A 15,761-nucleotide genomic window follows, 5' to 3' on the forward strand; every position below is an offset into this window, starting at 1 on the left:
GCATTGGCAGCCTCCCCATTGGCCATAGGAGGCCCGTCTGGGAGTGGGAGACGCTGCCCTGCGTATCTCGGCACACCCAGTTTCTGATGTGAAACGACTTTACTGTGAAGCATCTGCACTGCCAGCTTTTGGGCAGCCTCACTGGCCTTCTGCCTGGCAGATGAGCTGTTTTTATTATTTTGATGCTTTTGATTCTAAATGTAGTTCAAAACATTCACCATTATCTTCCCTTTTGTGATATTTTCCTTTCTTTCCAGAAACGGGTTCCGTGTTTGCTTTTGGGGAAAACAAGATGGGGCAGCTGGGCCTTGGCAACCAGACAGACGCCGTCCCCAGCCCCGCGCAGGTGACGCCTCCTCAGCTCCGGCTCCGCGGCTTTTCCTTTCTCTTTACTTTTGTGTTTGATTTTCTGAGGTGGGGTCTCCGTTGTTTGAGTTAATTCACCCCTTGTAAAAAGAGGTCCTGGATGTTTAGTTACATGCTGTAGGGTTTTTTTGTTTGTTTTTGTTTTTGTTTTTGTTTGAGAACGGAGTTTCGCTCTTGTTGCCCAGGCTGGAGTGCAGTGGTGCAGTCTCCGCTCACTGCAACCTCTGCCTCCCAGGTTCAAGTGATTCTCCTGCCTCACCCTCCAGAGTAGCTGGGATTACAGGCGTGCACCACCACCCCTGGCTAATTTTGTATTTTTAGTAGAGACAGGGTTTCTCCATGTTGGTCAGGCAGGTCTGGAACTCCTGACCTCAGGTGATCTGCCCACCTCGGCCTCCCAAAGTGCTGGGATTACAGGTGTGAGCCACTGTGCACAGCCTTGCTGTAGTTTTTAAAACAGGCGTAGTCTGTGGTCAGGTTGAAAACCATCCTGAAAACATTTTGTTTCCAAATGGAGAAATGTGTTAGAAATGCCTTGTCGTAAGCCTGTTCTGTTCCAAAGAAAGTGAGATATGTTGTAGGATGTAATTGTACTTACCTGCAAATACTTTGTTTTGACCTTGTATAAAGTCACCACCCAGGTTCTTAGAACACAAATAAAAGATAGGCAGTCTTTTTTTTTCCCTAAGAAACTTGAGTTGGAAGGGTGAGATTTATACCTTAAAAACAAACTACTGCTAATGGCAGAAGAATGCTAAGTGCCTAATAGTGGTTTAGGTGATGAAGGAAGGGAGGGACTTGGTCTTATTGATCTTAAAAAGAGACAGTGGCTAGGCTTTGAACTGTGCTCTGTGCTGGGAAGGTGGGGGGTGTGAGGGTGCTTCTTTACATATCTTCTAAGCTTTGTGTTCTAGAAATGCCATCAGCTTTTGCCTTCAGAATTGTTGAGTTTATTAAACTTCCCTTTGTAACCTAGTAATTGTTTCCCACCAACATGCAGAGAGGTAGAGGCTTTTTATCAGTCTTTAAAAAAAAAATGAAAGTCTCCTTTCTTTTCTTTTCAGATAATGTACAACGGCCAGCCAATTACCAAAATGGCCTGTGGGGCTGAATTCAGTATGATAATGGACTGCAAAGGAAACCTCTATTCCTTTGGGTGCCCTGAATATGGTCAGCTGGGTATGGAAGTACATTTTTTTAAAAGCTCTAATCTAGTTGTGTATATTCAGAACCAGAGATCACCGGGTGGCTGCACACACGTGTTAGAAATGTGGGTAATTGATCTCAGATAATAGCCTTTGTCCATTAAGTGGATCTCACGTTCAGCGGAACAGCGCATCCTCATTCACAGGATTGTGGAGTATTGCAACACTGCCTCAATGGAAAAGTTGGGACTGGAGTGTGACAAAAGATTTCTTTTTTTGTGATTTGGGAATTCATTTATATAAAAGGATTTCAAAGTTTAAAAAAAAAATCAGGCCACCTTCATTCAATTTCACATTTAAAGATTATGCCTTTATTGAAAATGAGAAAATTACACAAGGTGAAGGTTGTTCTGGAAACCCTGGCCTGGGCGATTATTTCAGGTTGCCACGTGAGGAGCCCCGGTGGACCCCCTCCCCGTGCGTCATCCCTAGCCAGAATCTGGTTGTCCAGAGACTTGTTTCTTCGATCTAATTGGTAGAAAAGGAGAATTCAGGAATCAGTTCTCAGTCAGTGCGGGGAGTGTCTTGCGACTTGGTGGTCTCAGTTCTCCTTCCTGTCCCACCCCGAAGTGTGGTTCCCCTTTGCGGCTCCGCCTCCAGCCTCTCTAGGGAGGCCTCCGCGAGGTGTGGCGCGGGCGCCCTCTGCTGGCCACGCCTGCTTCTGCAGCCACAGCGCCTGGCAGATGGAAAAGGTAAAAATAGCGTCGAGCCCGCTGGCCTTAGCCTCGGGGAACAGTGACTCTGTGAAACTAAATATACCTCAAGTCAGAAGTGAATAAGAGAGAACAGCCCCTTACGCACATTTCACATTTTGCGTTGGTTGCCTGGGCGGAGCCTGAGACAGTTGGAGAGCGGTTTCCATGGCCACGGCCCTGCTGCGGTGCCCAGCAGCGGTCCGCTTCCTGCCACGTGCGCGCTCCTGCTGCCTCGGCCTCCCCTCTGCACCCTGGCAAGTCGATTTTCCATCAGGAAGCGTGACATGCTGTTGGTGATTAAAAATGGCTCACTTTCATGGAGCAGTGACTGCGTGTGCCAGGCACCATGTAAGTACTTTGTACAAATTCTCAGGTGCTCAGTTACACTCAGCTTGTAGGATTGGCTTGATTTGTAGCTACAGAATCGTTTCTTCTCAGTGTATTACTTGTTTTAAGGCAGGTTTTTGTCTCGTTGTCCAAATCCGGGTAGATCACTTTTAGAATGAGAACCTAAATCTGACTGTGGCCGTGTCTCACCCACACAAACTCATGCCTTGTGCCCCCTTTTTTGCAGTGCACTTACTGGGCTGGGCAATGCCAATATAAGAGAGAGAGAGTCTCTCTCTGTCGCCCAGGCTGGAGTGCAGTGGTGTGATCTCAGTTCACTGCAACCTCCACCTCCCGGATTCAAGTGATTGTCCTGCCTCAGCCTCCCGAGTAGTTGGGACTACAGGCGCCCGCCACCACACCCAGCTAACGTTTTTGTATTTTTAGTAGAGACGGGGTTTCACCATGTTGACCAGGCTTGTCTCAAACTCTTGATCTCAAGTGATCTACCCGCCTCGGCCTCCCGAAGTGTTGGGATTATAGGCGTGAGCCACTGTGCCCAGCCATGCCATTTAACTTTATTTTAAAGAGCTGTCATCCCTCTCGAGGGACAGGGAAGTCCCCGTTCCATGTTTTCTGGAGTAGTTTCTGTTCTGTTCTTCTGGAGAAAGCAGATGTGTGCAGCTTTTTAAAGGAGATGGAAAAAACAGTCCCCAAATATGCCTCCTCTACTGTCTGGGGATTGTGTCTGTTCAGTATCCACTGTGTCGGTAACAAATAAAGGGACTCTAATCATTTGTTGGCTGCCTTGCTGAAACCTTGTCCAGAAGAGTGCAAGTGTTTAAAAATACCACTTTTGTGAGAGAGGTAGCATCCATATCCTGAAGTGCATTCTATTTGCTATGATGTCCTTCAATTCATCATATCCTAGAAGGTGGGGGAATTTCTTAGTGGGAACCCTCAGACTTTTGTTTTTGTTTTTGTTTTTTGGATACAGAGTCTTGCTCTGTGGCTAGGCTGGAGTGCAGTGGCGTGATCTCGGGTCACTGCACCCTCTGCCTCCTGGTTCAAGCGATTCTCCTGCCTCAGCCTCCCAGGTAGCTGGGACTACAGGTGTGTGCCACCATGCCTGGCTAATTTTTGTACTTTTAGTAGAGACGAGGTTTCACCATGCTGGCCAGGATGGTCTAGATCTCTTGATCTCGTGATCCGCTCGCCTCAGCCTCCCAAAGTGCTGGGATTACAGGCATGAGCCACTGCGCCCAGCCAAGACCCTCAGACTTTTAAATGGACAGACATTCTACTGGAATGGATTATGTCAACAGCAGAACTGCTGTCATAATAAAACCTGCTTACGAGATGAGTGTTATAAAGCACCGCCCTGTAAACAAGCCCAGTAATTGTACTGTGCGTGGTTTAGTTGTGATTCCAGGGTACAGCTGCTCCTTGGTTACCTGGGGGATTGCCTCCAGTACCCCCTATGGATACCAAGATCCGGAGATGCTTAAGCAACTCAAATAAAATGGCATCGTATTTGCATGTAACCTATATACTTAAAATCATCTCTAGATTACTTCAGTGCCTAATGTGATATAAATGTCATGTAAATAGTTCTACTATATGGTCTTACTTGTATTATTTGTATTATCTTTTTTTCTTGTTTACCCCTCCCCCCAGATGTTTTTTTACCACAGTTGGTTGAACCTGTGGCCGTGGAGGGCTGACTATTTAAATAGCACAGTGCTCAAAACCACACACACCAGTAAGGACTGAGGTACACACAAGCGTGTCATATGGAGGGGGATTAGCCACAAGCTGGGGGGCTCGTTTACAAACTGACACAACCATTTTTTTTTTTTTTGGAGGCAGAGTCTTGCTGTGTCACCCAGGCTGGAGTGCTGTGGCCCGATCTTTGCTCACTGCAACCTCCATTTCCCAGCTTCAAGTGATTCTGCTGCCTCAGCCTCCTGAGTAGCTGGGACTACAGGCGCCCACCACCACGCCCGGCTAATTTTTGTATTTTTAGTAGAGACAGTTTCACCATGTTAGCCAAGATGGTCTCAATCTCCTGACCTCGTGATCCGCCCGCCTCAGCCTCTCAAAGTGTTGGGATGATAGGCATGAGCCACCGCGCCCAGCCTTGTGTTTGTTTAGGTAGAGACAGGACTTCACTGTGTTGGCCAGGCTGGTCTTGAACACCTCACTTCAGGGGATCCACCCACCTTGGCCTCCCAACGTGCTGGGATTATAGGCGTGACCCACCGTGCCCGACCAAACTGATGATCACAATGTAGGAATAGGAGCAGTTTAAAACTACAAACTACTCAGCAGCCCTGCTGCTGCGGGTGCCTGCAGGAGCATGGGTGACTGGCGTGTTCTCAGGACTGGAGCGGCCGGTCTCCTGTTGTGTGGTGTGCTGAGCTGGGTCCTTGCAAACCAGTCCCTGGGTCAGTCGGAGTGTGGGAAGTGCAGGTTTTAGCCACCCATAACCATATGTTTAGGTTACTGGTAATTCATAAAAACAGGCCTGGGATTGTGTGTGGAGCTTTTCTGTCTATTCTTGGCCCATCAGGGGCTCCTTGTGGTCCCTCCAGTCGAGTAGAGATGTTACTTGATAGACCATTCCTTGATCAGCAGCTTCAACTTTTTTGACTGCAGCCCATTGTAAGAAATACGTTTTCTGTTGCAACCCAATCTGAACCTATAATACCTTAGCTAGAATTGTTATAACATGGTGGCATTGTTATGTGTAGAGTATTCTTTGTCATTCTGTTCTATTCATTTTTAAAAAATAACTGGTCTCAGCTCACAAAATTGATTTCACTGACCCGCTCACTGTGCTGTGCCTGAGATTGGAAACGCTGCCCTTGTTGACCATCGTGTGCTAGTATAAGGCCCAGAAGGGCCAGATTGGGGTGATGCCGGGGCTCACTACAGACTCTGTGTGGGCGCAGTGACACATCTCTTGTGCTTGTGCTGCCGCTGATGGCCGGCTCTGTGGTCTCTACAGGACACAACTCAGATGGGAAGTTCATCGCCCGGGCACAGCGGATAGAGTATGACTGTGAACTAGTTCCCCGGCGAGTGGCCATCTTCATTGAGAAGACGAAAGATGGACAGATTCTGCCTGTACCAAACGTGGTTGTGCGAGACGTGGCCTGTGGCGCTAACCACACGGTGAGGCTCGGCTTTTCTCACTTCCTGAGAGTCGCACGGGGATAGAGGGTCTTCATGCTCAAGTTTCCTGACGCTTGGCTTTGGCTAGGAACTGATTCCAGGTAGACATCTGCTTGCTTCTTCAAGAGGGCTTTGCACCCTGGCCAAAGGGTCCTTGGTCCCAGGGCAGGGTTCCCTGTCACTGCCTCTCCTGTGTTAACTTCTCCCATGATTTAAATAGACACATCTTAAACAAGTAGATGTTTTGCTGTCCTCACCTGCACTTTACGGTAAGCACTTTCTGTTTTTGGCTTTTGTCTAACATAACATCACAGACATCTTTCCAGGCCAATAGATGGTGCCCCGTCCTGGGGATGTGAGTTGTTTTTAATCAGTAGGTTGTTCCTTTTTTTTTTTTTTTTTAAAGACCGTTTCGCTCTTGTTGCCCAGGCTGGAGCGCAATCTCGGCTCACCACAACTTCCGCCTCCCAGGTTCAAGCAGTTCTCCTGCCTCAGCCTCCCGAGTAGCTGGGATTACAGGCGTGCTCCACCATGCCCCGGCTAATTTTGTATTTTTAGTAGAGATAGATAGGGTTTCTCCATGTTGGTCAGGCTGGTCTCAAACTCCCGACCTCAGGTGATCCGCCTGCCTCAGCCTCCCAAAGTGCTGGGATTACAGGTGTGAGCCACCACGCCCCGGCCTAGGTTGTTTCTTTAAAGGTCACTTTAGGTAAACCGCAGTGCAATCTTTTGTTTGTGTATCTTTTTTTGTTGTTGTTTTGAGACGGAGTTTCACTTTTTCACCTAGGCTGGAGTGCAGTGGCGGGATCTCGGCTCACTGCAACCTCTGCCTTCCGGTTTCAAGCGATTCTCCTACCTCAGCCTCTTGAGTAGCTGGAATTACAGGCGCCTGCCACCATGCCTGGCTAGTTTTTGTATTTTTAGTAGAGATGGGGTTTCACCATGTTGGCCAGGGTGGTCTCACACTCCTGACCTCGTGATCCACCTGCCTCGGCCTCCCAAAGTGCTGGGATTACAGGTGTGAGCCACCGTTCCTGGCAGGTGTTAGAGTGTCTTTTAATTTTAATGGCCTTCCTGTGGTTCTTCATTCTGAGAATGCCTAGGAGTCTCTGTTCTGTGCTTTGTTCAAAGAGCCTGGGCCGGGAGTCCAGAGATCAAGTTGGTCCTCCCCACTGAGTGGTGTCAGCCCACCAGCTCCTTCCCTTGGAATCTTCTTCCCGATGAAGAATGCCCATTGAACTGGGCTAGGACTAGAGTAGGAGATTTCAGTTTGTGCATGTCCAAAAACTGTGATTTGTTTTGTCTAATGCATTCGGGGAAATAAAGTTGGCTTTTGTTTAGGACCTTGTAGGTCCAGCTTTTTAGTAAGTTGTAGATTCACATGGTTTAGACATGAAACATGAAAGAACTGAATTGGCATGTCAGAAGATGGGAAGACAAGACTGAAGAAGATAGATCTGAAACACTTGAAGTGTCTTTTGAGTTCATTTCATCAGTGACCAGGTACAGGTTACCTCTGTGTACCTGTGGACAAGGGGGAAGTCTAAAGAAGAATCCAGGCCGGGTGCAGTGGTTCATGTTTGTAATCTGAGGACTTTGGGAGGCCAAGGTGGGCGGATCATTTGAGACCAGCCTGGGCAACATGGTGAGACCCTCTTTTCTACCAAAAAAACACAAAAATTAGCTGGGCGTGGTGGTACACACCCAAGTCCTAGCTACTTGGGAGGCTGAGGTAGGAGATTCACTTAAGCCCAGGAGGTGGAGGTTGTGGTGAGCCGAGATTGCACCACTGCATTGCAGCCTGGGTGACAGAGCATGAGACCCTCTCAAGGGGGAAAAAAGAAATGAAAAATCCAGGAACAGGTAGACCTTTTCTCTTCTGTTCTTTCTGCAGTCGAATCTGTTTTTTTTTTTTTTGAGATGGAGTCTCACTCTGTCACCCATGTTGGAGTGCAGTGACACAGTCTCGGCTCACCACAACCTCTGCCTCCCAGGTTCAAGAGATTCTCCTGTCTCAGCCTCCCAAGTAGCTGGGATTACAGGTGCACACCAGCATGCCCAGCTTATTTTTTGTGTTTTAGTAGAGACGGGTTTCACCATGTTGCCCAGGCTAGTCTTGAACTCCTGAGTTCAGGCAATCTACCCGCCTCGGCCTCCCAAAGTGCTAGGATTACAGGCATGAGCCACCACACCTGGCGGAATCTCTGTTGTAATAGGAATCAAGTGGTTGCCCTGCTGTCCGAAGACACAGCCCTGTTGCTTCTGACTAAGGAAAGGGTTAAGACTTGTAGCTTAAATAAATAAACAGAACAAAAAAGGATTGGAAAATGGAGTCCCTGGCAGAGAAATAGCAAACTAGGTTTATTGAATGCATGCCATTTTGCTACACTTGCTCCTGTTGCCTCCTCTCCCACTGCTGAAGGCGGGAGGTAGAGGATCTTTCTGCTGGAGGCAGGCAGAGGATATTTCTTTGGTTTTTAGAGACTGGGTTTCACCATGTTGGCCAGGCTGGTCTCGAACTCTTGACCTCAAGTGATCCACCTGCCGTGGCCTCCCAAAGTGTTGGGATTAGATGTGAGCGACCGCGCCCAGCTGGTAGGGGATCTTGGATGTTGCTGTTCCTTTGCCCTTAGCATTTGCATCAGTTTGTCTGGACAGAAACGATGACCCCTCTTGTTGCCTGTTGGAAGCCTGTTTGTTCCAACCCTGTGTTTTCTTTCCTTGCAGCTGGTCCTGGACTCCCAGAAGCGAGTCTTCTCCTGGGGCTTCGGTGGCTATGGCCGACTGGGCCACGCAGAGCAGAAGGATGAGATGGTGCCCCGCCTGGTGAAGCTGTTTGACTTCCCTGGACGTGGGGCTTCCCAGATCTATGCTGGTTACACCTGCTCCTTTGCCGTCAGTGAAGTGGGTTAGTGATTGCTGCTCCCTGGCTTATCAGTGCTCTGGTGGGGAACTGTGTAGCCATTGTCCTGTCCCTAGACCACCAACCCCAGTTCTCTTTACCTGCCATTGTTCTTTATTTTTTTGAGATAGGAGCTCATTGTGTTGTCCAGGCTGGTCTTGAACTCCTGGGCTCAAGCAGTCCTACCACCTTAGCGTCCTGAGTAGCTAGGACTGCACAGGCACGCCACCATGCCCGGCTCCAGTTATCTTTTAGACAGAACACTTGTTTGCCATCCTGTCTTCTTACTCTTCACCCTCACAATGCTAAAGATGAGACTCAGCTCTCGATGTCTGGTCACGCTGGGAACATGTTTTGTCTTCCCTCAGGTGGTCTGTTTTTCTGGGGGGCCACCAACACCTCCCGTGAATCTACCATGTACCCAAAAGCAGTGCAGGACCTCTGCGGCTGGAGAATCCGGAGCCTGGCTTGTGGGTAGGTGGCAGCACCTCCTGTGGGTATGAGGTCTCTTCCTTTCTTGGGGGTGTCAGACACACCCATGGGGTGCCCTTCCCTGATGGGGCTCTGTTTCTGCTGCCTGTTGGGCCATCCTCAGCAGGCCATGTGACACACTGAATCCTGGAGTCTGGGGGCCCAGGAGGGGAGAGGGCCCATTCGCTGCTAGAACAGATGGCTGTTCCCTGTCTTGTGGGAAGAAAGTCATTTTGAAGGTTTCTGTTCAAAGAAATACACAAGCAGAGCTTGATGTATTCCTGCGTTGCAGGTTGAAAATTATACGTAGTTGGGAACGTAGGACTGGAGTTGCTCTGACACTGGGAAGACGACATTGTCTTGACAGCAGTGGTTTGTAGTTCATCTCAGGACTCCTGTTGAGTTAGCTAGCACTTCCTGCTGAGGAGCTGGATTCGTCAGCTGGCGGGTGTGGGTGGAACAGTCTAAGGGGCGTGGCTTTAATCTGTTGCGGCCTCTAGCCCTGCCCAAATTACTATGCATGAAGGCTGCTCCCTCTGCAACAGGCTTTTACTCCATTGTGATCTGGTCTCCTCTTCCCAAAGCAGCCTCCCACTGAGAGAGCCCTAGGACCTAGGGCAGGGTGCACAGCAAGGTCCCCTGCCTTCGGCCCCTAGGCCTGTCTAAGGGCTTTGTCGTTTTGTTGAAACGTTGAGTGGCCTGCACAGAACAATCTTCAGAGTTTAGGAGAAGCCTGTTGGCCCTGTTGTCGTGTTTGCTACTTGGAATGTGTACACCACCTGAAAAGCGGCAGCTCACACCCATGCCCTCGGAGCCGTAGCTGGGTGGGTCCAGGGCTGGGGCTGCTGGGCCTGCGGTGACAGCCTGCCTGTTTGCAGGAAGAGCAGCATCATTGTGGCCGCCGACGAGAGCACCATCAGCTGGGGCCCGTCACCGACCTTTGGGGAACTGGTAAGCTGTCACCTGCGCGAGTCGGGGGAAGTGGAGCCAGTCAGGGTGGCTCTTGGCCTTTGGGTTCTCTCCACCAGTCTCCCAAAACACACAGAAGAAAAACATTTGGGAGATTCTCCTCCCCTTATTGTATTAAGGTCTGCAGCACAATTGAGTCCCATGAGTTTTCAAGGACAATTCTGTGCTAGTCAGATAATTCTGAGTCATCTCTGCACATTTGTACTGAAAATTGGGACTTTTTCAGATCCAGTTTCCCCTTGCATTTTGTAAACCACAGTTGGGATATGGTAGGAAAGGGGCCTGTTTGTTCCCTCTCCCCTGGAGGCCTAAGTCAGTGGGAAACTCATAGTACTGGGTGATTTGAGGACATTCTTCATTTTTCCAAATTGAGTTTAAACCTGTGTTTTTGTTGTTAATACCAGTTACTTGAGTAATGAGGTTAGAACCCATGGCCCTCAATTTCACACACGTGGCCCTCCCCAAACAAATGTCTTTCATTCTTAGGTCCTGGTGCTAGGTGAGTCTTTTTTTTTTTTTTTTTTTGAGATGGCGTTTCTCTGTCACCCAGGAGTACAGTGGCACAATCTTGGCTCACTGCAACCTCTGCCTGCCACGTTCAAATGATTCTCAGTTCTCCTGCTTCAGCCTTCTGAGTAGCTGGGACTACAAGCGTTTGCCACCACGCCTGGCTAATTTTTGTATTTTTGGTAGAGATGGGGTTTCACCATGTTGGCCAGGCTGGTCTCAAATTCCTGGCCTTAGGTGATCCACTCGCCTCGACCTACCAAAGTGATGGGATTACAGGCGTGAGCCTCTGCGCCCGGCCAAGGTGGGTCTTAGAGGTTTTGTTAGGAAGACTCGCTTGGCTGTGGAGTGTATCCTGATCTGCCTGCGCTAGTCACGGTTTGATTCTCCGCTTGATGAACTCTTAGTGGTCTTAGTTTTAGTCCCTCATTTCTTGTTAGAAACACAGTCTGCCTCCGTCTCCTGAACCTCGGGGTTGCAAGCTGACGTGTTGTTGGAGAGGAGGGGGAAGGAAGGGGCAGTCCTTGGTCCCTCGAGCTGTGGCTAGGATGGATGGTGAATGCACCTTTTTCTCGGGGTTCTGCATGCCCTTGCAGTCTGGCTCAGACGCTCTGCTGGCCCGATTTGAAACATTGACAGGAAAGAGACAGAACTTGGCCCAGTTTCTACGGATTGTTCTTAGCGGAGGATGGATGTTTTCTGGGGCCTATCAGAAATAGACTTTGACCTTCTAAATATAAATTTCGAAACAAGAGGGGAGCAAGGGAGACTTTCTGGGGAGCTTCTCAAGGGTGAGAAGGTGGCCTGGCACCTTGGAGGGAACGTCTACTGTGTGGGAAGGCCGGGGTGGGGCCTGGTGGGAGATGAAACCAGGGACACGTGGGCAGGCCCGGGCTGGGAGGGAGGGTGTGGCTCTCCTGCCCTGTGGGACCCTCTGTTTCAGCTGAGCTGGGGCCTTCAGCCTGTCAATTGCCCAGCTCCACACCTTTGCACAAGACTCCCCCTTAGCTATGCCAATTCGTCCAGTTCCTTCTACCTCTGGGAGGGAAACTGGTTCCCTGGTGCCATTGCTAATAAACAGTCTCCCTGTCATGCTTAAGCCCTTTTGTTTTGTTTTGGATGGTGATTATTCCACTCTCTAGACGGTGGAGGCATCAAGGGCATCTGGTCATCCGTGTTCTTGGTGACTTTGGTCCAGAAGGGCTGCAGTGGTGTCATCTCCTGTCACCAGTGCCATACTCCCCAGAAGGGACTTGAGTGCACAGAAGTCCCGCAGGCTAGAGTTGGGCACCTTGGTCTTCCTTAGGTTAAGCACTAGTCGCCTGCTGGCGGCAGCTTTCGTGGATAAACTTGGATGATTCCACCTGGCCCTTGTGTGCAAGGGTGGCCGGGCTTGGTCACAGGCCAGTGGGCATCGTCACTGGCTTCTGTTAGTGGGGGCTGGGAAACGTTGCCATGATTCCCCACTTGTGGACTGAGCCACACGGATTCCCGATTGCAAACATCTTATTTGCTTCGCCAGGGTTATGGGGACCACAAGCCCAAGTCTTCCACTGCAGCCCAGGAGGTGAAGACTCTGGATGGCATTTTCTCAGAGCAGGTAAGCGGGGGTGGCTGTGCCAGCTCGGGGACGTGTCCATACCCAGTGGTACGTCACTCCTCATGCTTTTGATCGTCACGATCTGTTTGGGTTGTCTTGTTTAACAACTCCTCAGTTAGCTTTCCTGGTGCCTCACGCTAAGGTTTGCTGAGGGGTAACAGTCATCCGCAGGAGAGAGTGCAGAGGGTTGCTGGCCAGGCTGGGTGGCTGTCCTCACCCTTGATGACAGGTGCCACCAACTGACTGCAGCAGATCGCTCTCGGGCGAGCACGTCGCTCGTGTCTCCGTCACACCCAGGACTCAGATTCACTGGGCTGGAGGCAGGTCTGCAGGTCCATGGAGTAGAGGCTGTGTGGCTGCAGGAGTCAGATGGTGGAGTGAGGCCCCTGTGGCTCAGCCAGGCTGCCAGCCCTGTCTGCCAAGATTCAGAGAGGGGTCGTGCACCTCACTCAGGCAGGATCGTGGGCCAGAGAGGAGGATGGAAGTGGAGCTGGAGCCATGTCCCCACCTGTCCTTGCTGACAAGAGGTGGCCCAGTGGGCTTCCTTCCAGCTAGGTCTCTCAGGGCAGCCTGGAAGGCTCTGATTGGCAGAGTGTGGGTGACAGTCACATGGAAACTAGCTGTCTTGGGCAGAGGGGCTTTTTGCGGTTTTCAAGGGCACCCTGTTTTTCTCCATGCTGACCCGCTTTGGCAGCCCAGTTTCCAGAGTCTCCTCAACGTGTTCATTAGCCCAGGCGCTGCAGGCACACCCAATGCTGATTTGTCCCCCAGGTCGCCATGGGCTACTCACACTCCTTGGTGATAGCAAGAGACGAAAGTGAGACTGAGAAAGAGAAGATCAAGAAACTGCCAGAATACAACCCCCGAACCCTCTGATGCTCCCGGAGACTCTCCGACTCCACACCTCTCGCGGCAGCTGTCATTTCCATGTGCACTGGGACGGGAAGTCCAACGAGGAATTGAAAAAGGCAAAAGTTGACCGAAGGTGCATTTTTGTTTAGACTCCCTGAGGTTCCGTTTTACAAATGATCCAACGTTAACTACCTTTTTTTCTGTATGCTTTCCAAAGTCCCTTTTCCCCTTCATGTCGAATTAAAACACTTGCTCATAGTTGACTTACCATTCCTACAAAAGAGGCAGAAACTTTGAGCAATCTAGGTTGTTTTTTTTTGTTTTTTTTTTTTAAAGTTTTTTTCTTTCTTCCTCTCCTGAATACACTCCCCAAAACACCCCTTTCCAGTTATAATTAGCATCGTGATCCAAGCGGATGCTACATGGAAGAGGAATCGCCATTTACTCGGAAAAAATGTCCCTTACAGGAACCGGCAGCAGCTAGGCAAAGTCGCAGGCCCGCCTCCATCCCAAATCACGCTCGCATGCTTCGGAAGCATCCGGGTCACTCCTTTCCCGCTTTTTCTTGCAGATCGGCCTAGGCCGGTGTTGATTCTGTTTCTCCCCTTGGCTGCCTGTACGCCCACAGCCTTCTGGCTGCGACATTAGAGAATCGGCCGTGTCCCCCCTGGTGGGGGATTGGGGATCTGTGTTTAGCCATTTATATCTACTCTAGCTGTTAAAGAAGCTGTTAAAGAAAATCAGGTGATGGTGGAACCGTGGGGACTTGCGGGTGGGGCAGAGGTGGGAACATTTGTATCAGTTGAGTCAGCTTCGTGGCTCCCTGTGGAGCCAGGGCGGAGCCTTGTCACGTGCACTCGCCAATTAGAGATTGATCAGCCAGCAGTCAAGTGCATTCTCCAGTCCTTGCAAGAAGGATCAGCCCTTTCTGTACCAGCCTCGATCGCCTTGTGCTTTGGTCTCCTTTTCTCCCCCGCCTGGATCCTGCCTCGCGCGGGCCGTCCTGTTGCTGAGACTCGGGGTACCGTTCTGCTGACCCAGCTCCCTTTAGTCATGTTTGCTTGGCTCTGGTACCAAATAGTTGGGATTACCGAAGAGTCCCCTTCCTCGCGTGTCAGCACGGATGCTGTGACTGCCACCCGCGTCCCCGTCAAGTGCCCGTGCCCGAGCTCGCTGCTGTGTGCACTGCGCTGAGTGAGTTATGAGGTGCCTTTCCCGGAACCCTCCTCTCGCCTGGACCCAAGAGAGGCGACAGCTGTGGCTGGGGCTCTTGGTTTCCAGAGGGTCTGGACTGGTTTGGGTGCTTTAAAATAGATATTTAGTTCAGTGGTGCTTATGGGGGAGATGGGACTAGAACTTAAATGTGAGACTTGGGTGGATGGGAAAGTTAAATATTGGTCTCTTCAAGTTGTTTTTTTTTTTTCTCTTGCTATTGTTACCACTTGTCACCGTCTCCATGTTAAAATGCCAAAAATGATCTAGTTGTTGCTTTTTTCCCTATTTTCCACCCTAGTCATTCCTTACCGTGACTCCTGCCCTTGGAGGGCACGTAGCAGTGTCTGTCCTGCCAGTCCCAAGGCCCTGTGGGAGGAGACTGGCCTGCATCTCTCTGAGACTTAGTCTGACGCCACGCACATCTCTTGTTCTGTGTTCAATCAGTAGTCCAGGGGAGAAGCTTCTGCCACTTCAGAGCTTTGCTAAACTAACCCAATTTGTCCAAATCACCCCAGAACCACCATCTCTGACTCAAGCTTCCATGCGACAGCCTGATCCGTTTCCCTGGACAGGTCTCTTTCCTGGAACGCAGCCCAGGCACCTGTGCTCCTGGCACCTTTGAGGTCTCTCCTTTGAGTCGTGGCCACCGAGAGGGTTGAGGACGCAGCACCTGAGGTCCCAGCCTTTGCAGGAGCCGCCCTGGGCGGAGCTGGACTTAGATCTTCGGTGGCCTCCTATAAAGCCGGCGGCCAGCCTCTTCTAGAACCCTAGCCCAGGGACTGGAGCAGGAAAGGACCTTCGAAGCGAAGACCGCCTTGTCCCGCACTTCTTCCGGCTTCGATGGAAAAATGGGCTTCCTAATGGGTTAAATCCTTTAAAACAAGGGAGTTGGGGGGGGGAAGGGTGTCGTGCACTCCTAGAGAAAGGTACACAGTTGCCCGGCTGGGAACGTGCTTGGCGCTGACCCTGCGGGCATCTGACTGGTCTTCCAGCTCAGGAAAAAGAATGTGAAAGAGGCTTAGCGTGAAGGGGAATCAAAGAGGAGGTTGTGATTTGGTCGAAGGTGCCTGGTTTAGTGCTGTAATTGTCTTATTATTTTTTTTTATATATATATTTCTTGGAGTAAACATTTTAAATAAACGACATCATTGTCTACTGTCCTGGCTTTTTTGTGTTTCTTTTTTGGTTGGAATGGAGCTCTGTTTTTCTTAACTCCTTGTATGTGTACCCCCTAAGCCCTGGCACCCACAGCAGGTGGTGTCAGGAGACACGTAGCCCCAGGGGAGCTTCCAGGTTTAAACCACACTGGTTGAAGTGAGTGGATCCCCCAACTCCACCCCAAATGCTAGGGGAGAGGGACCGTGTCACTTCCTCAGTTGTCCAGTTCAGAAGAGGAGTTCTTCCCATTTTCACGGGGACTTTGAGAGGGAAAAATAAGTCATGGGAGGCATCCAGAACAGTGACCGCATGTGCTA

The 15,761-nt window shown here is 50.3% G+C and overlaps 1 protein-coding gene across 2 annotated transcripts in view; it reads left to right on the forward strand.

The window, feature by feature from the left end:
• RCC2 (regulator of chromosome condensation 2) overlaps positions 1-15,446 on the forward strand; it is a 32,549-nt gene extending 17,103 nt beyond the window's left edge. For both annotated transcript variants that reach the window (XM_007980312.3, XM_073007781.1), the window contains 8 exons: positions 258-346; positions 1,431-1,545; positions 5,604-5,770; positions 8,498-8,678; positions 9,041-9,146; positions 10,022-10,094; positions 12,142-12,219; positions 12,991-15,446. In XM_007980312.3, the coding sequence (XP_007978503.2) occupies positions 258-346; positions 1,431-1,545; positions 5,604-5,770; positions 8,498-8,678; positions 9,041-9,146; positions 10,022-10,094; positions 12,142-12,219; positions 12,991-13,095 (914 nt within the window). In that variant the 3' untranslated portion in view covers positions 13,096-15,446. The remainder of the gene's footprint in view (positions 1-257; positions 347-1,430; positions 1,546-5,603; positions 5,771-8,497; positions 8,679-9,040; positions 9,147-10,021; positions 10,095-12,141; positions 12,220-12,990) is intronic.
• Positions 15,447-15,761: the final 315 nt, after the last annotated feature.

Source organism: Chlorocebus sabaeus, chromosome 20, assembly GCF_047675955.1.
Source record: "Chlorocebus sabaeus isolate Y175 chromosome 20, mChlSab1.0.hap1, whole genome shotgun sequence".
NCBI lineage: Eukaryota > Metazoa > Chordata > Mammalia > Primates > Cercopithecidae > Chlorocebus > Chlorocebus sabaeus.